At 45.1% G+C, this 25,955-nt stretch overlaps 1 protein-coding gene across 1 annotated transcript in view; it reads left to right on the top strand.

Annotated features, from left to right (window-relative positions):
- Nucleotides 1-218: 218 nt before the first annotated feature.
- The window catches only part of LTBP3 (latent transforming growth factor beta binding protein 3), a 153,051-nt gene continuing 127,314 nt past the window's right edge, over nt 219-25,955 (top strand). The window contains exons 1-3 of the mRNA XM_075837463.1: nt 219-1,132; nt 3,439-3,732; nt 4,311-4,528. Of these exons, the coding sequence (XP_075693578.1) occupies nt 889-1,132; nt 3,439-3,732; nt 4,311-4,528 (756 nt within the window). The 5' untranslated portion in view covers nt 219-888. The remainder of the gene's footprint in view (nt 1,133-3,438; nt 3,733-4,310; nt 4,529-25,955) is intronic.

The following is a 25,955-nucleotide window of genomic DNA, read 5'->3' as shown; positions in this document are numbered from 1 at the left end:
TGGTTACACTGTTTGTCACACGTGCCGTATGATTGTTTCACTGTACTCTCACACTTATGATCTTTTTGTGTCTTTACATTTTTATTCCACACATTTTGCTCTATGTAACTTTTTTTTGTTCTCCCTCTTTTCCAGACTACTCCCACCTTCAGTGCCTGTCTCTCCTCCCCTGCCTGCCTCTTACTCCCTTTTTCCCCCTCCTCCGTCTTCCTGTTTTCTCACTCTCTGTTTCTTTCCTGGCTGCTCTCAAGACATTGCTCTCATCCGGAAAACCTTTCTACCAGAGCCTGCGGCTTCAGTGACTGTCACTGTCTATGTGTATGTCTGCATCTATCTGTTAAAACTTTCTCTTTGTTTCTTTCCGCTATCTAGTTGACTACTTTTTTTTTATATCCCCTCATCCCTTCCTTCGTCATTTCTCGCATTCCAGTCTCCCTTTCTTTTCTTTTTTTCTTTATTCAATCAACTGGTAGGTGATAACATTCATAGCATCGAAATCTACATTTGAACTTAGAAGTAGACATAGCTGCATATATTATTTTAAGGGGTAATATAGTGGCAGCAGGGACAGATACGTAGGTAAAAAGATTTTAAGCATCTGTACAGAAAGTATATGCAGCTAGTTATGTGACTCGGTAGAGGAGCCCGCACTTACACTATGCACAAGTATACATAGGATTCTCCTTTAATATAGTTTTCCTAGATCAGTCGCACAAAGTTAAAGCAGCTCAGTAAAATCTTTACCGTAAAAACGGTCCTATGCAGGGTGAGGTGATCATGAGCGGTAACAGGCAATGACAACCAGTGACAGTGAGGTGTCAAATAAACAAGACTAAATACACATAGACAATCAGACAATACACAAGGGAAGCCTCTTGAAACTTGAGCATGGCTCCAGCACGCTCCTATCCTATATTTTCTATCCTGATCCTCTGGTTGGGAACATTTTTCTGTTACTTTTCTTCGGCTGCTTCACGTGAGCGCTTCAAGGTGGTATTTGCCCCTGTAGTATGTAAAAGGACATGTCACAAAGGCTATTGTCGTGATGTCTGCAAACCGGGGAGCAACATGACGCTGATAGCGGAGAATGGAGGTTCCACAGACACCCTCACTGGGTCTGGATTTAGAGTGGGTGAGTATCTGTTCCAGTCAGAGACACTGGCTATTAAGGGCTTGGGGTAGGCACACAGATAGCAATCACCCATAGCCAATTTTTCGCCATAAAACGACACAGAGAAAAGTAAGATAACTTTCCTTTATAGAGACAATGACACGGTGACGACACATTTTACTTTAATTCCTATAGACAAAGTAAATTAACACTGTACATAGATAGGTGCTAGGAATCTGTCTGTATTCCTTGGCACTATTATAATAAAAAGAGAATGCTATAGTTATTACATATAATGAGGAACTAAGGGTTTCAACTGTGGCCCACTGATTAGAATTGGCTGTTCTCCAGCAGGGTGGCACCATGACACAGGCAAATAGGAATTTCCACTTTGGTGATGACTATAATAGAGATTTGTACAGGGCGCACAAATATATCTATGCTCTAAATAGAAATGAGTTTCTGGAAATATTGCTCTGTTGTGTGAAATGTGTTGATTGGAAGACCACCCACCTCTCTCACTCCTGTCTCTCATTGTTTTTATAGTAAGTGATTACAATGTTTTAGTCTATGAGACACAATCTTAATTTTATTAACTTACATTCACTTTTTTAAGGCTTAGCGCTTAATGACCTCTACAGTCAATGCACTGTTCACACTCTATAATCTACCCTGCAGTATTTTAAAACTATTGACTTAGGCTTCGTTCACATCTGCGTCAGGGCTCCGTTTCGACGTATCGGAACGGAGCCCTGACTGACACAAACTGAAACCAAAGGTTGATTTCAATGGTGACGGATCAGGTGCCAATGGTTTCAGTTTGTCTCCGTTGTGCAAGGGTTCTGTCGTTTTGACGGGATGAATACCGTAGTGCAGGCACGGTTGTTGGCTGCAACGCGACCGTGTCAAGGCCGCTTCGTGTGGCCTTACCCTCAGTGGTAAATGGCTGGGATCGGAGTTACGGATGTGGCCATCTTTATCTTGACTCTGATAACTTTCTGCAGCGTGATATCACACAACAAAAGCCATTGAAAAGTCATTGAAAAAGTCAAGATAAGAGATCTTGCCACTGTATATTTAATGCGTTAAAAGTCAAGATAGAGACTGCTACATCTGTATCGCTGATCCCGGCCGTTGTAGTAATATACAGCTGACACCCACTGAGTATGGAGAAGGTTCAGACCATGAGTTCACTCCATACTTCCTCTTGCCAGCTATGACATAACCCTGGTTAAAATGTCGGCATGGGATTAATTGATTTTGATTGTATTTAATAGATAGCGCTACATTGTTATGTGTGACGGAATGTATTTTCAATTATTTCCAATTGTGATCCTTATAATCTATATGTGTTGCACTTTTTAACAATCCTATTCTATAGAAGGCTATTTATAGAGTAGAGGACAGTAAATTCACCCTTTATTTTGAGACATTATTATAGTTGCTGTGCATTATTCTTAGATCATATATTTCTACCTAGTCCAAGAAACATATAAATTATAGAAATATTATCTTGCAGGGTATGCTCTATTGAATTTTTGCTAACCTACGAAATGTAAGTTAATAAGATGTAAGGAACAAATAGAAAAGAGAATGACTGCAGGATCTGACTACACAGGGTTTGTTTGTAGTCTGTAACCATTGAGATACCTAGGTCTGCATAAGAGCTGTAGACACAAATGATAGGATATTTTTTAATTAGGACTATATGCAACGTTGCTTCATTTTTTCAATTTTTCAATACAGTGGAGCAATAAAAAAAAATTGGATGCAAAGTGGTACATACCTTTTAAGGACACATATTACAAAGAAACATGAAGTTCTCTTTCTAATAAACTTTACTAAAAAAAAAGGTTTCTGTTTTGACCGTCATATTTGCCACATGCTGCACTATTTCACGTAGTAAAAACAAAATGGAAACCTGACAGACTCATTATTCGTCTCGTTGATCGCGCCCGTTTACACAGCACTCGTCGGGCTCTGTAATAGGACCTCAAGAGTGTGTTATAAAATGGATTATAATGGATCAATCACAGAAGCCGTGATGGATTTGTGAACAGAGCTTAACCCATTTATAACAACACAATATGAAAACATGTCAGGAGGTTATCAAGAGGTTCCCTAATCTGGTGCTGTGTTAATGGAAAACCACAAATTCAGTTCAGATGTCCATCTATTAGTTAAATAAAATCATTTGAATAGATGACTGTAATGTGAACTAGGAAAAAAAATCGAAGAACATCTCATTTAGGCCTCATTAAACTGTATATTAAGATACATTTGTGCTGTCTGTTTAGAGATTTATACGTTATCTGTTCTCTACACAGTGGTTTGTCCCATACCGTGTATGAACGGTGGCCAGTGCTCCTCCAACAATCACTGTCTGTGCCCTCCAGAATTCACAGGGAGATTTTGTCAGTTCCCTGCTGTTTCTGGGGGGAGTCTGGGACGAAGTCCAAGTGAGGCGAATGAAGGAGAAGGAATGGAGGCATCCTCAGGGAAACATGCAGTCTATGCTGTGCAAGTCATTACAGGAGACGATGATCCTGAAGGCAAAGGGGTGAAAATCAGTCAATCTGCTCTGACAATACCATTAGGGCCTGGACACAGCTCTGCAGAAGGTATTTTCTTTACAAACAAAATTCTATGAATTGTGCTGAAGATGACCTACATTAGGCCTCCCGCACACAGCTGTAGCTGTGTGCATGGTCCGTGATTACGGTACGAGCGGGAAGAGGAGTGTCATCCACGGGCCGTCCACAATCACAGGCCGTGCACACACAAGATGTGCCTTCATTTCAATGAGCCTGGACCTCAATTGCGGACCGTATAATGACAAGTCCTATTTTTTTTTGCATTGGCCCATAGGTTAGCATGTGTTTTATACTATCCACAATTGCTGTTCCGCAGGCGGGAGTCACAGTGTTTAGAACCCCGCTGATTGGACATTGGTGGTTATTCTAGATATGTCATCTATGTATGTGGTGAGATTAGTCTATATGAATTTTCCATATATCCAATAGATGAACTAAAAAAAATTTACAGACAAATCTAAACAATTTGTGCTTCCGGCTGCTCTCACCATTACTTCTCTACTGTACTTTCTCCACTCATCCCCATTCTTTCTTGATTTTTTTTCTTTTCCATCCTCTTTTCCATTTATTCTGATTTCAATGTACTTTGTTATTTCTCCTCATAGTTCAGGTCCTTCCACCTCTTTTAAATGTCCGAGTTCACCACCCACCCAATGCATCCATCCAAGTTCATCGGATTGAGGGACTTGGAGCTGAAGGAACTGCAGGAGGTGGAGGCCAACATTTACTCCCTCATCCTGAAGGAAATAAAGCAGCACCATCCCGTCCTGTCACCTACAAACCTCTAGGACGATGTTTTCAAGACACTCTACCCAAACAAGCTGTAAGTAATAATGTGAAAAAGTAGTTGGTGATGCATTTTGTCTTCAAAGTCTGCTAAGATACAGTAAAGCTACATGAGACAATTTGACCACAATCCTTAGATTGTTAGAATATCTTTCGTTTTTGGGATGCTCATCGGAAAAAAAACCTACATGAAAGAATATTTTCCATTATTTTAACTTAAAATAACTTATTATTTTTACCATTGCTCTACATGTTTATATCTAGGGTGATAGTGAAGTAAATGCTATAACTACAGTCTTTTTCAACAACCGAGAAAAACATTAAAGTGCTTTTGAAAATCTGCCTATCAGTTGTATATCATACAACATTAGGGAGCAGTCAGACGTGGCGTAAAAATAAGCACAACACAAAATAAGCAACAGTATTTCCGTAGCACATTCCTCAGTAGTTTTACTTTTTCAGATTTTGTGGCGAATTTGCTACTTGTTTTGCGTATTTCAGTGTGAAATTTCACAAAGCATTGAAGTCTATGATAAAATTCCTTATCCGCAACACATACTTAAAAACTGTGAGGTTTTTATTTTTCACTGGAGGAATGCTTTAGGAATGGATTGCACCCAGATAGGATTATCAAGATTTTAGGATGCATTGATAATGTTTGATACAATTTAAAGTTCTATGCAGTTTCGTCAGCTCTTGAAAGGAACTTCTCACAAGTGCACTTACTTGCAACTCCAATTGCACTTTTTATTTTTAAACATTAACCCCTTTTCACAGCATTTCTACTCTCCAGTTCTTGAGCCATGATTTGGCATTGGTTGCTTTTTTCCACTATTTGTAAACCATGGTCCATCCATTGCAAATAATAATTATGCCAGTAAGGCCTAATTCACACGAGCGTGTGCATTTTGCACGCGCAAAAGCTCCATAAAAGCTCCGTATGTCATCAGCATATGGTGCGTGGCTGCGTGATTTTCGCGCAGCCGCCATCATTATGACATTTCTGTTTTCATTCATAGGTTTTACTGCTGTTGCGCGAATGTGTGCTGCACGTGATTTTCACGCACCCATTGACTTCAACGGGTGCGTGATGCGCGAAAAACGCACAAATATAGGACATGTCGTGAGTTTTACGCAGCGGACACACGCTGCGTGAAAATCACGGACTGTCTGAACGGCTCCATTGACTAACATAGGTTCGTGCGAAGAGAGTGAAAATCACACGCGTAGCACGGACGTATTATACGTTCGTCTGAATAAGCCCTTAGGCAGATCATTTCTACTGACATCATGGCAACTACTGAAATGAGAAAGAATAAATAGAAACAGAACGTGGTCTTGTGCTGTGCTGTGTCAGCTTTCTACAAATGTACTGTTTGAGTCTTTGTCTTGAACAGTAATATTGGTTTAACTTAATTTAGTTTTTGATGCTTACATGAATTAGTTTTAAAATAAGGCCACTTTCAGGCTCCATGCACACAACAGTAAATACGGGCAGTAAATACTGCACGGACGGGCCGCGGAATGTCATTCGCATGTGTGGACTGTGCTCACAGTAATAAGTATAGGAGCACGGTCCGTAAACGCAAAAAATAGGACATGTCCTATTTTTTTGCGGCTCAATTCAACGGCTCGGACACACACCCGTAAATATAGGGGAAGGTGTTTGTGGCCGATAGAAATGAAGGTGTCAGTATTTTATCCACAATTACGGATCCGTAATTGCGGATAAAAACTACGGTTGTGTGCATTGGGCCTTACACGGCAGTATTTTGGTTCATATTATGCATCAGTATTTATAAGCCAAAAAGGACTGAAAATAAACAGAAAAAGTATAATGGAAAAATTTGTAGCTTACGTGTTTCGGACCCACTCCTGGTTTTGGCTTACAAATATTAAAGCAAAATACTGACCAAAATACTACCATGTGAAAGTTGACTTAAAGGGGTATTCCCTATTTAGATGTTTATGGCATGTCCAAAGGATATGCCTGTAATGACAGGGATAGGGAAACAGACAAGTGAGCCCTAATCTACCCGCCACTCAGTCCCTGCCTACTTGCAACGACCCGCCCTAGGCGACGGGGTACAACTGGGCGACGGCCCCTACACTCAATAAGTGCACGACAGACAACAGACAAGGAAACACAGAACAAAGGGAAACGGGGCAGTTGCCCACTGCAACACCGTGAGCAACAAGAGTAGTAAACGAGCCGAGTCAAAACAGGAGAGTACGAGGTGCCAAACGTAGAGCAGGAGAGTAGTGAACAAGCCGAATCAAACCAGGAGTGTACGAGGTACCAAATGCAGAGCAGAAGAGTAGTCAGTAAGCCAGGGTCAATACGAAGAAGGGACAAGTAGTTCAAGAAGCTGCAGCAGGGCCAGGAAACCAACAGAGAAGAATCACAAGCAAGGAGGAACAAGAAAGGCAGGTATAAATAGACAGAGGGCGGGAGCTAGCTCCGTCTGGCCAGGCTGTGATAGGCTCTCCCACTCCTAAGCCTGCCATCCTGAGTGGTGGAAGATGGAGTCAGTCTCACAGACATAAAAGCAGGTGCAGACTGATTACCTATGGGCGTGGATACAGAAGCTGTGCTTGGCAGATCCTTAACAATGCCATAAATGTCTGACAGATGCGGTTCCCAGCTCTGGGATCCGCACCTATATTGAGAACAGGGTTCTCCCAATCCACAAGCTGATGATTCCAGGCGGACTAGTGGACATAAGGCCCAGCATGCGCGCGGCTCTCTCCATTCTGTTTTATGGGAGTTACGGAAACTTTCCGTAACTCCCATTGAACAGAATGTAGAGAGTCAGGTGACTGCACAGCCCTCCCTCTACTAGTCCATGTCTGGAAACTGTGGCTGCCACACCAAGCGTGAGGCTGGGTTCACACAACCTATTTTCAGACGTAAACGAGGCATATTATGCCTCGTTTTACGTCTGAAAATACAGCTCCAATACGTCGGCAAACATCTGCCCATTCATTTGAATGGGTTTGCGGACGTACTGTGCCAACGACCTGTCATTTACGCGTCGTCGTTTGACAGCTGTCAAACGACGACGCGTAAAATTACTGCATCGTCAAAGAAGTGCAGAACACTTCTTTGAAACGTAATTTGAGCCATTTTTCATTGAATTCAATGAAGAACAGCTCAAGATTACGGGCGTCAATGACGCCTCGCAAAATGCGAGGAGGAGCATTTACGTCTGAAACGACGGAGCTGTTTTCTCCTGAAAACAGTCTGTAATTTCAGACGTAAAAGTTATCGTGTGCACATACCCTGACGGTGCAGGTCCCAGAGCTGGGTCTCGCATCTATCAGACATTTTGTAAAGGATTTGCCTGACACAGCTTCTGTGTCGACGCCCGTGGTTAATCAGCCTGCATCTGTTCCTAGGTCTGCTAGAGTGACTCGATCTGCTACCACTCAGGCTGGTAGGCTGAGGAGTGGGGGAACCTATCGCAGCCTGGCCAGACGGTTCTAGCTCCCGCCCTTGGTCTATTTATACCTTCATTTGCTGCTTGTCCTTTGCCTGTGATTCTCTTGCTTCCTGGCTCTGCTGTTCTTGCTATTACCATTGACCTCTGCTTCATATTGACCCTGGCTTGTCTGACTATTCTCTTGCTCTGCTTTTCCTACCATGTACTCTCCTGGTTTGACTCGGCTCGTCCACTACTCTTGTTGCTCACGGTGTTGCCGTGGGCAACTGCCCGACTTCCCTTTGCTTCTGTGTACCCTTGTCTTGTTTTGTTTGTCGTGCACATATTGAGCGTAGGGACCGTCGCCCAGGACGGGCCGTGCAAGTAGGCAGGGATATGCCATATATGTCTAAGTTAGGAATACCGTGTTAAGCGATGTTCACGTCCATGTGCTGTTCCAATGCAGAACTGACAGCACATGGACTGAACACTGACCCATTAAGGTCAATGTGCTCGCTCACACATCTGTTTTTCCGCACAAACCAACGTTCCATGCAGAGAAAATCGCAAGTTTTTTTTTAATGGACGTGAAAAACTGATGATCAATGATGCTACACTGATGTTACAAACTGACACTAGGAACGCACTCTGACACAATAATGATTAAACTCTGATGTAAAATTGTCAATTTTTCCCTGATGAAACACAGAGTTTTACAACGTTCGCCTGGGATAATATTTATTTATTTATTTCTATAACTTATTTACTTATTTCTGTTACTTATGTAACGCCAACTTATTCAGTGGCAGATTTGGTGGACCATAGGCCCTGGGCTGTTCCCCAAACTTGGGCCCCCCTTCACCGCCGCCCTGTCGCCCCGTGTACTAGCGTTGCTGTGCTGGCATTGAAAAATAAGTGTTAGGCTGGGTTCACGCAACCTATTTTCAGGCATAAACGAGGCGTATTATGCCTCGATTTACGCCTGAAAATACGGCTCCAATACGTCGGCAAACATCTGCCCATTCATTTGAATGGATTTGCCGACGTACTGTGCCCACGACCTGTAATTTACGTGTCGTCGTTTGACAGCTGTCAAACGACGACGCGTAAAATGACTGCCTCGTCAAAGAAGTGCAGGACACTTCTTTGGACGTAATTTGAGCCGTTTTTCATTGAATTCAATGAAGAACAGCTCAAATTTACGACCGTCAAAGACGCCTCGCATAATGCGAGGAGAAGCAATTACGTCTGAAACGACGGAGCTGTTTTCTCCTGAAAACAGTCTGTAATTTTAGATGTGAAAGGCAGCTATCGTGTGCACATACCCTTACGATTCCCCTTGTCAAAGGGCTGTGTCCCTACATACTGACAGTCTCCATCCATCACTGACAGCATCACACTGTGTAGGGAGGGACACATCCTCCTGAGAATGGTAACACTCATTTGTCTATTAGTCCTGGACTACACAAAGACTTTTTGTGGAATACAAAGATTTCCTATAATAGAAATGTCAGGACAGGGGACAAATTCTCTACAAATTCAGTGACGTTTTCTCAGATTCTAGTCATTATTTTTCTCTTTTCTTCTCCATCCGCTCCAGACCTCATGACAACTTCTTCCGGCCACGGCCCATTTCTGCAGAATTTGGCACTCAGATATCTTCAGCGCCTCACTTTTCCAACATTTACGTAGATAGCGCCACACCACCCCTGTGGATAGCACCACACTGCCCCCCTGTACATAGCACCATCCCCCTGTAGATAGCACCACCCCCTCCTTGTAGCACCACACTCACCTGTCCTCGTTCCAGCCCTGTCCTCTTCTACAGCAATGCAGGCCTTGTCTCTTCTGACCAGGCCTAATCCAGTGGAGTTACGCAGGCACAATTGAGTCTTATGTAAGGGCCTTCCAGCCCCTGTCCCCAGGGGGGCTTTCTACCCCATACACAAAGCAGTTTTCTTGCGTTTCTTTGCTGCGATTCGTGGCAAAAAATGTGACAAAACTGCGATGTGGTTTTATTCTTAGGGCGGCCATGGGCCCCCCCAGGATCCTCAGGCCCCGGACGGCCACCATAAACGGACCTATGGGCATCCGCCAATGATCATATTACATTAGAATTACAGATTCACTGTCGCTTATGATTTATGTTATCACATAGGTTCCAAATCTTTACTTTCTGCTAGCACCATTCCTGTTTTTAAGTTGAAAATATTGAAGGTTAATGGACCCTTATAATGTTAGTGTGAAGTGAGCCTGTATTAGAAATTGTTTGTATTAATGAAATAAAATTACTAGACTGGAAGCAATATAAATACATGTTATAGCAGCACTGTTAGGCCTCATTCACATCAGCGGCGGGTTCCGTTTGGGGTTTCCATTTATCCATTCCATCAGAGGAACAGATGAACGCAAAGCCAAACGGAAACCATAGCTTCTGTTTTCATTACCATTGATTTCAAAGGTAATGCTTCCGTTGCAAATGGTTTCCGTTCCGCAAGTTTTCCGGGTTTTTAGCGGAAACAATAGCGTAGTCGACTACGCTATGGTTTCCGCTAGAATTATAGGTTGAGCTTGATGGACCTGTGTACAGCCTTATCAACTATGTAACTATGTCACTAATGTTATACATTATATCATATATACACAAATGCATAGATGAACACACCTAGATTGGCATATGACTGCTATCAGATAGACTTCTGGCTTTACAGAAGACTTGCCTGCTCTGATGGGCAGTTTCCCTTTTTGCGGGAGACTCCTAGAAAATCCAGGAGGATTGTAAATTATGATATAAATACATACATATGCATGCACAAGCATACACACATACACAAATATATGCACATACACCGATCTACAATTCCATTAGTTCCACGGTTCAGTCTCTTTGGTAACACACTTTTTCTGCTTGAGTCAACGGAGTAAGCCTGTGTCACTCATACAGGCACCAGAACTTACTGTATGATGAAACTGCATGAACGGTTCAACCCAGGCTCCCCACAGAGGAAGGGGGGCACAAATTCCCATCACAGATACTGCTGATGATTAGACAGACTCCTGTCACTCAGTTATAATGAAGCTCAGCTTCCCTGACACTATACATTTAATCTCTTAGTTTATTAAAGGGGAATATTGAGGAAAGGATAATCAGTGTCCTGCCAGCAGGCAGAACTGGTACTAGCTTTAGCTACTCATGTGATGCTGTGCTGAGACATCATGGTATTCATAACATACAGGGCCGAACCTGACAAAGCGAGGTGAGCCTGCCTTCTGTTTTAATCCCAGCACGGGCTGTGTGTGCCGTCGGGGGTGGGGGGGGGGTGACATGCAGTTTGTACCTCCATAAATGTAGTGCCCTCTGTAGATAGTGTCACACAGCCCCCTCCCAGGTAGTGCCACACAGCCCCCCCTCCCAGGTAGTGCCTCCCAAGTAGTGCCACAGCCCCCTCCCAGGTAGTGCCACACAGCCCCCACCTCCCAGGTAGTGCCACACAGCCCCTACCTCCCAGATAGTGCCACACAGCCCCCTCCTCCCAGGTAGTGCCACACAGCCCCCCTCCCTGGTAGGGCCACACAGCCACCCTCCCTCGTAGTATCATTCCCTGTAGGTAGCACCTTTTGGCTTTCTTCTAGAAGTGGAATCCCCAGCCAGAGCATTGCCGATGCTCTGGCTGGGGATTCCGCTTCAGGAATATGGACAGTGTTGTCAGGGGCAACCCCAGAGCCATAGTCCCGGGCAGAGTACTACTAACACTCTGCCTGGGACTCTTGCTCTGCTCCTGGCATCACTGTCCATATATGGATAGTGATGTCCGGAGTAGAGCTGAAGTCCCGGGCAGAGTGCTAGTAAAGGCTCTGCTCCGGTACTCCAGCTCTGCGGAAGCCCCTGACATCACTGTCCATATATACGGCTAGTGATGTCAGGGGCAACCCCAGAGCAAAAGTCCCGGGCCAGATACAACATAGCAGCAGCAGGCTAGCATTACCAGAGTGGGAAGGGCCACGGTTTTTGTCCCTTCCCAGTCTGATAATACCAGCCTGTGGCTGCCCCGGTAGCCGACCATCGCTACAGATGTTTGGATACTGGATCATACCCGGCTCTTCCCGGTACCCCTGGTGGCGATGGGTACCGGGGTCATAATGGAGGGTTAGTGCTAACCTTTTTACCTGCTAATATTAACCCCTGCCATAGTAATGGAACGTTGTCTATCAGAAAACTAAGTATAAAAAAAACACAGAGACATAAGAAAATATTTTTTATTGAAATAAAAACTCCCTCACGCAACCCTCTTTTACCATCTTATTTAAAAACAAAACAAAAACCGTAGATCATTGAAGTAGTCCAACAAATCTATGACTTAGTCCAAATGATCCATCTACCAAAAAAAGAAATGTTAGTAGTATGGAAATAATTTTTTTTTACATAGTTTTCATTTTTTTGTTTCAATTTACATCTGTGAGTAATCCAATAGAGGTTGGTTACTTTGAATTCTTATAATTTTTTTGCGGATGGGGGTGCCATTCCAATATTCGTCTAGAATCGGCCCTGACAACATATCACAGAGGAAGAATTTTCCATACTTTTTATTTTTTCTTTACTTATTGAGACATTTTTTTACTCAGTCCGTACTATGTAAATAAAAGCATGACATGTTTATTCTTTTCTGCATTTTTTTTATCTCAAAATATCGAATGCAACATAACCCTTAGGCTTCGTTCACATCTGCGTTGGGACTCCATTCATGGGTTCCGTCTGAGTTTCCGTCAGGGGAACCCATGAACGGAGTCCAAACTGAAACAAACGGAAACCATAGGTTTCTGTTTGCATCACCATAGATTTCATTGATGACGGATCCGGTGCAAATGGTTTCCATTTGTCACCGTTGTTTAAGGGTTCAGTCGTTTTGACGGAATCAATACCGTAGTCGACTGCACTATTCATTACGTCACAACAACGGAAACCTTAAACAACGGTGACAAACGTAAACCATTTGCACTGGATCCGTCACCATTGAAATCAATGGCGATGCAAACGGAAACCTACGGTTTCCGTTTGAATTTCGTTCATGGGTTCCCCTAACGATAAGGTCTGATGGAACCCATGAACGAAGTCCCAATGCAGATGTGAACGAAGCTTTATTAACTGTTTTAGGTAGGAAACCTTAAAATATGTTTTCCTATTCTGGGAACCCCTTATATGTGAAAACATAAAGCCCTGTTCACTCTTAGTTTTTTGATGAGTTTTTTGACGCGGAAACCGCTCCGCAAAACTCGTCAAAAAACGCCCGAAAATGCCTCCCATTGATTTCAATGGGAGTTGGACGAGTTTTTTTACCGCGAGTAAAAAAAACGCGTCGTGGTAAAAAGAAGCGACATGACCCATCTTGACGCGGTTTCCGCCTAAAAAAACCCATTTCAATCAGTCAGAAAGGGTAAAAAAACACCTTGACGAGTGTTTTGATGAGTTTTTGTAAAACCACTGTGCAAAAAACATCTGGAGCAGTTTTTGCAGGAGGAATTTTCCTCCTGCAAAAAACTCAGTGTGAACACAGCCTAAGGGTAAGCATAAGGGTATGTTCACGCGGGTTGTAATTTCGATTGAAAAATCGTGGGTTTGAAGCAAATACGCTTCAGAAATCAGTGTGCTTACATGCAGATTTCTTATATGGATTTCTACACTACACAACCATTGTGACAACAGATAAGCACAACAGACCCGGAAGTCTGCTTTTTGGAAACCACAAAGATGGTTAGCTGACAGTCTCAATCATGGAAGCATTGGAGCTTGTGGAGCACATTTTTCCAATGGAATCTCCACTCAATACACCTCCAATCCAAGAATAATCTCAGAAAACATAGCATTGTCCATACAGCAGTAAAGGCCAAATAATACACTACATTACAGTAATGCATAACATTGTGCCCATAACATAGAAGTCACATATAGCTTTCACAGTCAGATGGAAGTACCCATGAAGTAGTGACTTATTTAGCACGGCCCATTCAAGGACAGACAAAAATGGCTCTATAATATAACCTATTTTTCTCCTCCGTGGTCTTTCACTTTTCACTCTACTCTGCTAACATAATCTTATGACTTATTCACGCGACAGGGTCCCGCCCGAGCCCGAGTGTCGGCCGATAAAATCGGCCGTTTTTCCAGGCCGGTTTGCATTGGTTTTGCATCCGTTCCGGGCCGGGCATATCTGGACACTGACATCAGAGGCAACTCCTAAAGGGGAATCCCCTTTTGTTCGGGGATTCCGCTTCAGGAGTTTCCCCTGATGTCACTGCCCAGATATGGACAGAGACATCAAGCGCTCTGTCCAGGAGCGGAATCCCCGAACACACGGGGATTCCGTTCCTTCAGGGAGCTAATGTGGGGCTAACACATAGAGCAGGGACGAAGCTACAGCAGTAGCAGCTACTGCAGCTGCTAGCGGCGCCATCGGCCATGGTAGGTGTCGCCGCTAGCAGCCGCTATGGCTGCTATAGGTGTAGCGATGCCTGAAGAAGCGCCAGGGCGGAAAGGAGGCTGATTCGCCGGGCCAGGGCGATTTGGGAAGGGAGCCAGCGCTGTACACCCCAGCCCTGCCACACAGTACTCCTGCACATAGCAGAGCAGGGACGTCGCTACAGCAGTACCCCTACAGTGTTACCTCCAGCATACAGCGCTTCTTATGAATGGGATACACTCCTTCTCCTCACATGCACTCTGCGCTGTGAGGAGGAGAGAGCGAGCGACAGTAGACACGGCCATCACTCGGGACACATTCCGGTGAGGGCCGTGTATTACCTGGCCCCATAGACTTCTATGGGAGTCGGGCGGCCGGGTAAACGGACGAAAATAGGGCATGTCACATTTTTTGATGGCCGGTTTTCCCGGCCCGTCAAAAAATTGGTCGTGTGAATAGCCCCATTAGGGGTCTATTGTTCCTACTGCAGCCGGGTGACGGCCGATTTATGAACGGCCGTCACCCGGCCGGGAAACCCTGTCGTGTGAATAAGGGCTTACTTTTGGGAAGACAATTTAGTCACCATAATATTATTGTTTTAAGCAAGAATTTTCTTTAACCCCTTAATGACCGGCCTATTTTAAACCTTAATGACCAAGCTATTTTTTATGTTTTTCCATCGTCGCATTCCAAGAGATATAACTTTTTTATTTTTGCGTCCACATAGCTGTATAAGGTCTTGTTTTTTGCGGGACAAGTTGTATTTTTTAATACCACCATTTTGGGCTACATATAATTTATTGATTAACTTTTATTAGAAAAAAAACAGAAATTTCGCCACCTTTTTTGCGTCCTAAATCTACGCCGTTTACTGTGTGGTATAAATAACACAATAACTTTATTCAGTGGGTTGTTACGATTGCAACTATACCAAATTTGTATAGATTTTGTATGTTTTACTACTTTTACACAGTGAAAACTGTGTAATTATTTGTTTTTGTGTCTCCGTATTTGAAGAGCCATCACTTTTTTATTTTTCTGCCGATGCGGTTGTATGAGGGCTTTTTTTTTGCGGGACGACTTGTAGTTTTTATTGGTAACATTTTGGAGCAGATGCGACTTTTTATCACTTTTTATCACATTTTTTTTAAGGCAGAATTCACAGAAAACAAAAAATTTTCCACTGTTGTTTATATTCTTTTTTACGGCGTTCACCAAGTGGTTTAGATAATGTAATAAATTTATAGTCGGGGTAGTTACGGATGTGGCGATACCAAATATGTGTAACTTTTTTACTTTATTTAGTTTTTTTAATAGTAAAGCATTTTGTAAGGGGAAAAAGTCGGTTTTTCATTTTTTTGTAATTAACTTTTATTAAACTTTTTTTAACTTTTTTACTAGTCCTACTAGGGGACTGTAATATGCTGTCATCCGATCGCTTTTATAATACACTGCAATACTTTTGTATGGCAGTGTATTACTGCTTGTCCGTGTAAAACGGACAGGCATCTGCTAGGCCATGCCTCTGGCATGACCTAGCAGGCATTCACTACAGGCAGAACATGCAGACCTGGGGGCCTTTATTAGAGACATCAGAGACACAGACACTCGGCGATCATTCAGGGGTTAAACGGGTGAGATCAATACTGATATCGATCTCACCTGTTCAAGCAGGGATGTCCCCAGCCCCCAGCTACACGCTCTGTAAAATTTCAGTCCTGAAATTCACCTGCGGTGCGTACTTTAAGTTCCGCAGCATGTCAATTACTGCTGCGGAAAGTGGACTGAATTCCTGCGTTTTTCAGAGGAGGTATAATCATCACAGGCTTGAAAAAAACTCTGCAAAATCCGCACTATTTTCTGCAGTAAAAACCCAGGAAATGGTGTGGTTTTTCCGCAGCGGATTGTATGCTATTTTGAGCGGAAATGCTGCAGAAACATTCTGCAACAATTCCGTTACGTGTGGACAAGCCCTAATTATCAGTTTTCTCAGATCTAATGGGCGGAGCCTAAAGCTATCATGTCTTCTTTACACTGCATACACTGAATCCTGCTCTGCTATCTGTATCTGTCACACACAAGCTGCAGCAGCATGGAAGAGATTATACAGCAGTAACAGGCCGTGTAGCTGAGAATCCAGCACTGGGAAGATATAACACTTATCGGGAAGGTGCAGCAGCGTCTGTCTGTCTCTCTCTCTTACTCTGTTCCTGCTCTCCCCCATTAACGTATATGGGCAGCTGTAACCTGATCCGCCAGTGAGTCGGTCTTGTCCTGGGGTGAGGGAATAGTTAGGAGGGAGGGGGTTAGGAAAGAAGCTTGATAAGTGAAGAAAGAGTGTAATGGCAGGAAGGAGGTGAAGGGAAAGTGAGCCCTAATCTACCCACCGCCCTGTCCCTGCCTACTTGCAACGACCCGCCCTAGGCGACGAGGTACAACTGGGCGGCGGTCCCTACGCTGTCTAAGTGCACAGGAAAACAAACAGGGAACACGCAAGGGAAGGGGCAGTAGCCACGGAACGCCACGAGGAAACGGAGCGGCGAACGAACAGTCAGGACCAGGACGAAGTGAGTACACCCAAGCGGGCACGGAGACAGAAGCAAGCCAGGGGCAAAGCAAAGCAGGTCAAGCAGAACTGCAGCAAGGCAGAAGCACGGCAGAAGCAGGCTGGAGCAAGCAGCAGTGGGGCCAGGAATCCAAAAGAATTACAAGCGCTGAGGGAGAGAACAGGGCAGGTAATAAAGGACAGGGGGCGGAGCTAACTCCGACAGACCAGGCCGCGATAGGCTCTCCCACTACTGAGCCTGCCACCCTGGTTGGTGGGAGATGGTGTCAGTCGAACAGGTCTGGCCTCAGGTGTGGATTGATTAATCCCAGGAGTATACCTAGATGAAGTACCTGGCAGATCCCTAACAGTACTCCCCCTTTTATGAGGGGCCACCGGACCCTTACTAAGGGGACCCGGTTTAGTGGGGAAGAGAAGGTGGAACCTCCTAATCAATACCCCAGCGTGAACATCACGGGCAGGTACCCAAGTCCTCTCCTCCGGCCCGTATCCTCTCCAATGGACCAGGTACTGGAGGGAGCCCTGGACCATCCTACTGTCCATAATCTTGGCCACCTCGAATTCCACCCCCTCAGGGGTGAGAACGGGAACAGGAGGTATCCTCGAGGGGGACCAGGACGGGGAGCAGCGTTTAAGGAGGGAGGCATGGAAGACGTCATGTATGCGAAAGGATGGGGGGAGCTCCAGACGGAAGGATACAGGGTTGAGGACTTCAATGATCTTATAAGGTCCAATAAATCGGGGAGCAAACTTCCTGGACGGGACCTTAAGGCGAAAGTTCCTGGACGACAACCAGACCAAATCCCCGACGACAAACCGGGGGTTAGCAGAACGTCTACTATCCGCCTGAATCTTTTGTGCGCTCTGGGACGCCTCTAGGTTCTTCTGAACCTGGGCCCAGACAGTGCACAGTTCCCGATGAACATCCTCTACCTCAGGATTATTGGAACAACCAGGGGAGACGGAGGAGAACCTTGGGTTAAACCCGAAATTACAGAAAAACGGGGAGACCCCTGACGAGTTACTGACCCGGTTATTCAGGGAAAATTCAGCAAGGGGAAGGAATGAGACCCAATCGAATTGACAGTCAGAGATGAAACACCTTAAATATTGTTCCAGGGATTGGTTGGTCCTTTCCGTTTGGCCATTAGTTTCGGGATGGAAGGCGGAGGAGAAGGACAGATCAATCTCCAACTTTTTACAAAAAGCTCTCCAAAATAAGGAAACAAATTGTACCCCTCTGTCAGAAACGATATTGACTGGGGCCCCATGGAGACGCAGGATGTGTTTCACAAACAAAGAAGCTAACGTCTTGGCGTTAGGTAGCTTCTTAAGGGGCACAAAGTGGCACATCTTGCTGAAGCGGTCGACTACCACCCACACCACCGACTTGCCCTGAGATGGAGGCAAATCGGTGATAAAATCCATGGAGATATGGGTCCAAGGTCTCTGGGGAATGGGCAAGGAACGTAGTAGGCCCGCAGGTCGGGACCTAGGGGTTTTGAACCTAGCGCAAACCTCACAAGCGGCGACGTAAGCCCTAACGTCTTTAGGCAACCCAGGCCACCAATAGTTTCTGGTAATGAGTTGTTTGGTGCCCAAGATGCCAGGATGACCAGATAGAGCGGAGTCATGGTTTTCCCTGAGTACCCTCAGCCGGTATTGCAGGGGAACAAACAGTTTGTCCACAGGGACGTTCCCGGGAGCTGCACCCTGATCAGCCGCGATATCAGAAGCTAAATCAGAATCCGTGGCAGAGACGATTATACCAGGGGGTAAAATACAAGCAGGATCCTTCTCGGAAGGAGGATTGGCCATGAAACTACGTGACAGAGCATCAGCCTTAATATTCTTGGACCCAGCCCTATAGGTAACCAAGAAATTAAATCTGGTAAAGAATAGTGCCCACCGAGCTTGTCTAGGGTTAAGCCTCCGGGCCGATTCTAGGAAAACCAGATTCTTGTGATCCGTAAGGACCGTTACCTGGTGTCTGGCCCCCTCCAGGAAGTGCCGCCACTCCTCAAAAGCCCATTTAATGGCTAGAAGTTCGCGGTTGCCAATATCATAGTTACTCTCCGTGGGCGAAAACTTCCTAGAGAAGTAAGCACAGGGGCGGAGATGGGTGAGGGAGCTGGTACCCTGGGACAAGACGGCCCCCACTCCCACCTCGGAAGCGTCAACCTCCACAATAAATGGCTCCTCTTGGTTGGGCTGAATCAGCACGGGGGCCGAGATAAAGCACTTCTTGAGAGTCTCAAAGGCCTGGACGGCCTCAGGGGGCCAATGGAGGACATCAGTACCCTTGCGGGTAAGGTCCGTAAGAGGCTTAGCGACGACCGAGAAGTTGGCAATAAATCTCCTGTAATAGTTGGCGAACCCTAAAAAACACTGTAACGCCTTAAGGGAGGCAGGTTGGACCCATTCCGCCACAGCCTGAACCTTGGCAGGGTCCATGCGGAATTCATGAGGAGTGAGGATTTGCCCTAAAAATGGTATCTCCTGTACCCCAAAGACACATTTTTCAGTCTTAGCAAACAGATTATTCTCCCGAAGGACCTGGAGCACCTTCCTGACATGCTCCACGTGGGAGGACCAGTCCTTGGAAAACACCAGTATGTCATCAAGGTACACAACAAGAAAATTACCCAGGTACTCTCTCAGGATTTCATTAATAAAATTCTGGAAGACAGCAGGGGCATTACACAACCCAAAGGGCATGACCAGGTATTCGAAATGACCCTCGGGTGTGTTGAACGCAGTTTTCCACTCATCCCCCTCTTTGATGCGGATAAGGTTATATGCCCCCCGTAGATCGAACTTAGAAAACCATTGGGCTCCCTGAACCTGATTAAAAAGATCCGGAATCAAAGGAAGTGGGTACTGGTTCCTTACGGTGACCTTATTCAGGTTACGATAATCAATGCACGGCCTAAGACCACCATCCTTCTTCCCCACGAAGAAGAAGCCAGCACCTACAGGAGAAGTCGAGGGGCGAATGAAACCCTTGGCCAGGCATTCTTGGATATACACCCTCATAGCTTCACGTTCAGGACATGAAAGATTAAATATCCTACCCTTAGGAAGCTTGGCACCAGGCACCAAATCGATAGCGCAATCGTAATCTCTATGGGGGGGCAACACCTCGGAGGCCTCCTTAGAAAACACATCGGCGAAGTCCTGAACAAACTCAGGAAGTGTGTTTACCTCCTCCCGGGGAGAAATAGAGTTAACAGAAAGACATGACATAAGACATTCATTACCCCATTTGGTGAGATCCCCAGTATTCCAATCAAACGTGGGATTATGCAACTGCAACCAGGGAAGGCCTAAAACCAGATCAGACGATAATCCCTGCATCACCAGTACAGAGCACTGCTCCAAATGCATGGAGCCAACCAGGAGTTCAAAAACAGGAGTATGCTGAGTAAAATAACCATTAGCAAGGGGAGTTGAGTCGATTCCTACTACAGGGATAGGATAAGGTAAATCAATACAAGGCATCTTTAGAGACATAGCAAATTCCACAGACATGATATTAGCAGATGAGCCAGAATCCACGAAAGCACTGCCCGTGGCAGACCGGCCAGCAAACGAGACCTGAAAGGGAAGCAAAATTTTATTGCGTTTCACATTAACGGGAAATACCTGTGCGCCCAAGTGACCTCCCCGATGATCACTTAGGCGCGGAAGTTTTCCGGCTTCTTATTCTTGCGCCTGGGACAGGTGTTCAGTAGATGCTTGTCGTCCCCACAGTAGAAGCAGAGACCAGTCATTCTGCGAAACTCCCTACGTTGTCGAGGGGACATGGAGGCCCCGAGTTGCATAGGTATCTCCGAGTCCTCCGTGGAGGGGCGAGGAGACGGGACCTCGGGGGGGATCGCAGAAAAGTCAGAGGGGAGCACACTGAAGCGTTCTAGCTGACGTTCCCTGAGACGTCGGTCAAGTCGTACTGCTAGGGCCATAACCTGGTCAAGGGAGTCAGACGAGGGGTAGCTAACCAGCAGATCCTTCAGGGCGTCAGATAATCCTAACCTAAACTGGCACCTTAGGGCCGGATCGTTCCACTGAGAAGCTACGCACCACTTCCTAAAATCAGAACAGTATTCCTCAACCGGTCTCCTACCCTGACGTAAGGTCACCAGCTGACTCTCGGCTAAAGCAGTCCTGTCAGTCTCGTCGTAAATGAGTCCGAGGGCAGAGAAAAAACGATCAACAGAGGAAAGTTCAGGGGCGTCAGGAGCCAAGGAGAAGGCCCACTCTTGGGGCCCTTCCTGGAGTCGGGATATGATGATACCCACCCGCTGGTTCTCGGAACCTGAGGAGTGGGGCTTTAGGCGGAAATACAGTCTGCAACTCTCCCGGAAGGAGAGAAACGTCTTACGGTCCCCTGAGAACCGGTCAGGTAACTTGAGGTCGGGTTCTAGAGGTGAGGTGAGGGGTACTACTAAAGCAGCGTCACCCTGATTGACCCTTTGGGCCAGGGCCTGGACCTGTAGGGAGAGGCCCTGCATCTGCTGGGTCAGGGTCTCAAGGGGGTCCATGATAGCGTCAGCGTAGGAGAAATGGTAGACTAGGTAAGGGCTTGTAATTATGTAATGGCAGGAAGGAGGTGAAGGGAAAGTGAGCCCTAATCTACCCACCGCCCTGTCCCTGCCTACTTGCAACGACCCGCCCTAGGCGACGAGGTACAACTGGGCGGCGGTCCCTACGCTGTCTAAGTGCACAGGAAAACAAACAGGGAACACGCAAGGGAAGGGGCAGTAGCCACGGAACGCCACGAGGAAACGGAGCGGCGAACGAACAGTCAGGACCAGGACGAAGTGAGTACACCCAAGCGGGCACGGAGACAGAAGCAAGCCAGGGGCAAAGCAAAGCAGGTCAAGCAGAACTGCAGCAAGGCAGAAGCACGGCAGAAGCAGGCTGGAGCAAGCAGCAGTGGGGCCAGGAATCCAAAAGAATTACAAGCGCTGAGGGAGAGAACAGGGCAGGTAATAAAGGACAGGGGGCGGAGCTAACTCCGACAGACCAGGCCGCGATAGGCTCTCCCACTCCTGAGCCTGCCACCCTGGTTGGTGGGAGATGGTGTCAGTCGAACAGGTCTGGCCTCAGGTGTGGATTGATTAATCCCAGGAGTATACCTAGATGAAGTACCTGGCAGATCCCTAACAAAGAGGCATTTTTCTCGAATAGGATATTTTACAAAGTTTCTTATACTTGCTTGTACTATTGATTTATGCAAAGTTGTTCAAAGTGCATTGGCTATTTAAGCTTAACCCCTTAAGGACGCAGCCTTGTTTTGGCCTTAAGGCTCAGAGCCCATTTTTCAAATCTGACATATTTCGCTTTATGTGGTAGTAACGTCGGAATGCTTAAACCTATCCAAGCGATTCTGAGATTTTGTTTTTATCGTGACACATTGGGCTTTATGTTAGTGGTAAAATTTGGACGATATATTCAGTGTTTATTGGTGAAAAATTGCAAAATTTAGGGAAAATTTATAAAAATTAGCATTTTTCAGAATTTAAATGCATCTGCTTGTAAAACAGATGGTTATACCACCCAAAATAGTTACAAGTTCACATTTCCCATATGTCTACTTTAGATTGGCATCGTTTTTTGAAAATTATTTTATTTTTCTTGGACGTTACAAGGCTTAGAACATAAACAGCAATTTCTCTTTTTTTTAAGAAAATTTAAAAAGCCTTTATTTTAAGGTACCTGTTCAGTTCTGAAGTGACTTTGAGGGGCCTATGTATTAGAAACCCCGATAAAACACCCCATTTTAAAAACTAAACCCCTCAAAGTATTCAAAACAGCATTTAGAAAGTTTTTTAACCCTTGAGGCATTTCACAGGAATAAAGCAAAGTGGAGGTGAAATTTGCAAATTTAATTTTTCTTGCTGAATTTCAATTTTATTCCATTTTTTTGGTGTAACACGGAAGGTTTTACCAGAGAAACACTACTAAATATGTATTGTCCAGATTCTGCAGTTTTTAGAAATGTCCCACATGTGGCTCTAGTGCGCTCGTGGAATAAAACACAAGCCCCAGAAGCAAAGAAGGACCTAGTGCATTTTGAGGCCTCTTTTTTATTAGAATATATTTTAGGCAGCATGCCAGGTTTGAAGAGGTGTTGAGGTGCCAAAACAGTAGGAATCCCCCGATAGTGACCCCATTTTGGAAACTACACCCCTAAAGGAATTCATTTATGGTTGTTGCTATCATTTTGACCACACAGTTTTTTCACAGCACCTATTTTAATTGGGCTGTGAAATTAAAAAAATGAAATTTTTTCCAATAAGATGTAATTTATGATCAAAATTTCCAATTTTCACAGGGAACAAAATACCCCATTTTGTTGCCCAATTTGTCCTGAGTGCGGCAATACCCCATTTGTGGTGATAAACTGCCGTTTGGGCCCATGGGAGGGCTCAGAAGGAAAGGAGCGCTATGTGTTTGTTGGAGTCCAGATTTTGCTGGATTGGTTTTCGGGTGCCATGTCGCATTTGCAGAGCCCCAGAGGTATCAAAGCAATGGAAACCCACCAGAAGTGACCCCATTTTGGAAACTACACCCTTCAAACAATTCATTTATGGGTAATGTGACTATTTAGACCCCATAGTTTCTTCACAGAACTTTATTGAATTTTGCTGGGAATTTTAAAAAAAAATATTTTTTCCAATAATATGTAGTTTTAGCTCAAAATTTCTTATTTTCACAAGAAATGAAATACTTCATTTTGTTTCCCAATTTGTCCTGAGTGCAGCAATACCCCATTTGTGGTGAGAAACTGCCGTTTGGGCCCATGGGAGGGCTCAGAAAGAAAGGAGCGCTATTTGTTCTTTGGAGTCCAGATTTTGCTGGATTGGCTTTCGGGTGCCATGTCGCATTTGCAGAGCCCCAGAGATATCAAAGCAATGGAAACACACCAGAAGTGACCCCATTTTGGAAATTACACCCCTCAAGGAATTAATTTATGGGTGTTGTGACCATTTTGACCCCACAGTTTTTTCACAGAACTTATTTGAATTGGGCTGGGAATTAAAACAAAATTATTTTTTCCAATATTATGTAGTTTTGGCTGAAAATTTCTAATTTTCACAAGAAATAAAATACCCCATTCTGTTGCCCAATTTGTCCTGAGTGCGGCAGTACCCCATTTGTGGTGATAAACTGCCGTTTGGGCCCATGGGAGGGCTCAGAAGGAAAGGACCACCATTTGGCCTACTGGGGATTTTTTGGTGCAAAGTCATGTATGCAGAAGCCCCTGAGGTACCAGTACAGTTGAAACCCGCAAGAAGTGACCCCGTTTTAAAAACTACACCCTTGATGCATTCATCTAGAGGTGTAGTGATCATTTTGACCGGAGACATACACCCCATAAACTGTAATGTGGGTTCTCATGGGTACGTCAATACCCTCAATGTGGCTGTTATCAGCTGCCTAGGCACGCAGCAGGGCTCAGAGGGGAAAGACGAGGGGGGATAAGCTGTGCGGAGCACATCAGGGTAAGTAAAACTGGGGTAGATTAAAAATCAAGGGATGTATGATACATTTTGAAGCACCCTTTCATACGGAGCCTTAGTTTTTCGGGACACGTGTCACATTGATATATTGTGTCCTTCCTTATTCCCCTCTTATAGCAGACTTTGTACCTCTTTTGACTTTTTCCTTTCTTGCCAGTTTGGGGAACTTCTCCTGGAAAGTGTTGCCCTGGTATGATGCGTGTGACCTCGCTTCCAGAAGTACTGGGTGCCCCCCCTTCTTGGTCCCTAAAAATTAGTTTCTTGATAACCACCTCTTGAAATTCCAGGAAAGTTCCCGTCTGGCCTGTACATCGATGTAGCACGTACGCGTTGTACGATGCCATCTGTATGATGTGCCCGGCCAGCTTCTTATACCACACCAAATGGCGCTGTAGGGCTTCAGGACTTGATCTGACAAGTCCACCCCTCCCATGTACCTATTGTAGTCCAGGATGCAGTCTGGTTTGGGGGTCTCTGTACTGGTACCTCGTACAGGTACATGGGTACTGGTGTGACATCTCTCTTGTCCTTGTACTTGACACACAATATGTTTCTTCTGGATTGGGCCCTGCTCTCACCCCTTCTGGGTGTTTGCCCTGCAGAGTCTTAGGGAGGCCTCTCAGATTTCTTCTAGCAGTGCCGCATGCCGCAGGACTTCTGCGAGTGAGGCAGTTGAAGAGTGGGACGCTGGTATAAAAATGATCCAGGTAGAGGTGGTAACCCTGGTCCAGCTGTGGGTGCACCAAATCCCACGCACTTTTTGCATTAACACCCAGTAAGGGGGGGGGCATTCTGGGGGCTGAGCACTGGTGTCCTTCCCTTCATATATCCTAAATTTGTAGGTATACCCTGATGTTCTCTCGCACAGCTTATTCATCTTTACGCCATACCTTGCCCTCTTACCCGGCAGGTACTGGCGGAATTGAACCCTCCCTTTAAAATGTGCCAAGGACTCATCAATAGAAATACACTTCTCGGGGGTGTATGCTTGGGAAAACAGGGCACTGAAACGGTCTAATAGGGGTCTCCATTTATACAAACGGTCAAAACTGGGGTAATCTCGGTGTGGGCACGGCTCTTTATCGGTATAATGTAAGAAGCGAAGTATTGCCTCATTTATTTATTTTTTTAGGTTCCAGTTCAGTTCTGAAGTTGCTTTGAGGGGCCCATGTATTAGAAACCCCTATGAAACACCCCATTTTAGAAACTAGACCCCTCAAAGTATTCACAACAGCATTTAGAAAGTTTATGAACCCTTTAGGTGTTTCACAGGAATTTAGAGCAAAGTAGAGGTGAAATCTACTTTTTTTTTTTGTCAGAAAATTCTTTTTATACCACTTTTTTTGCAACACAAAAGGTTTTACCAGAGAAACGCAACTCAATACTTATTGCCCAGATTCTGCAGTTTTGAGAAATATCCCACATGTGGCCCTAGTGCGGTAATGGAGTGAAGCACCGGCCTCCGAAGCAAAGGAGCACCTAGTGGATTTTGAGC

This window comes from Rhinoderma darwinii, chromosome 9 (genome assembly GCF_050947455.1).
Source record: "Rhinoderma darwinii isolate aRhiDar2 chromosome 9, aRhiDar2.hap1, whole genome shotgun sequence".
Classification (NCBI taxonomy): Eukaryota; Metazoa; Chordata; class Amphibia; order Anura; family Rhinodermatidae; genus Rhinoderma; species Rhinoderma darwinii.
This window is presented reverse-complemented; position numbering and strand designations above follow the sequence as displayed.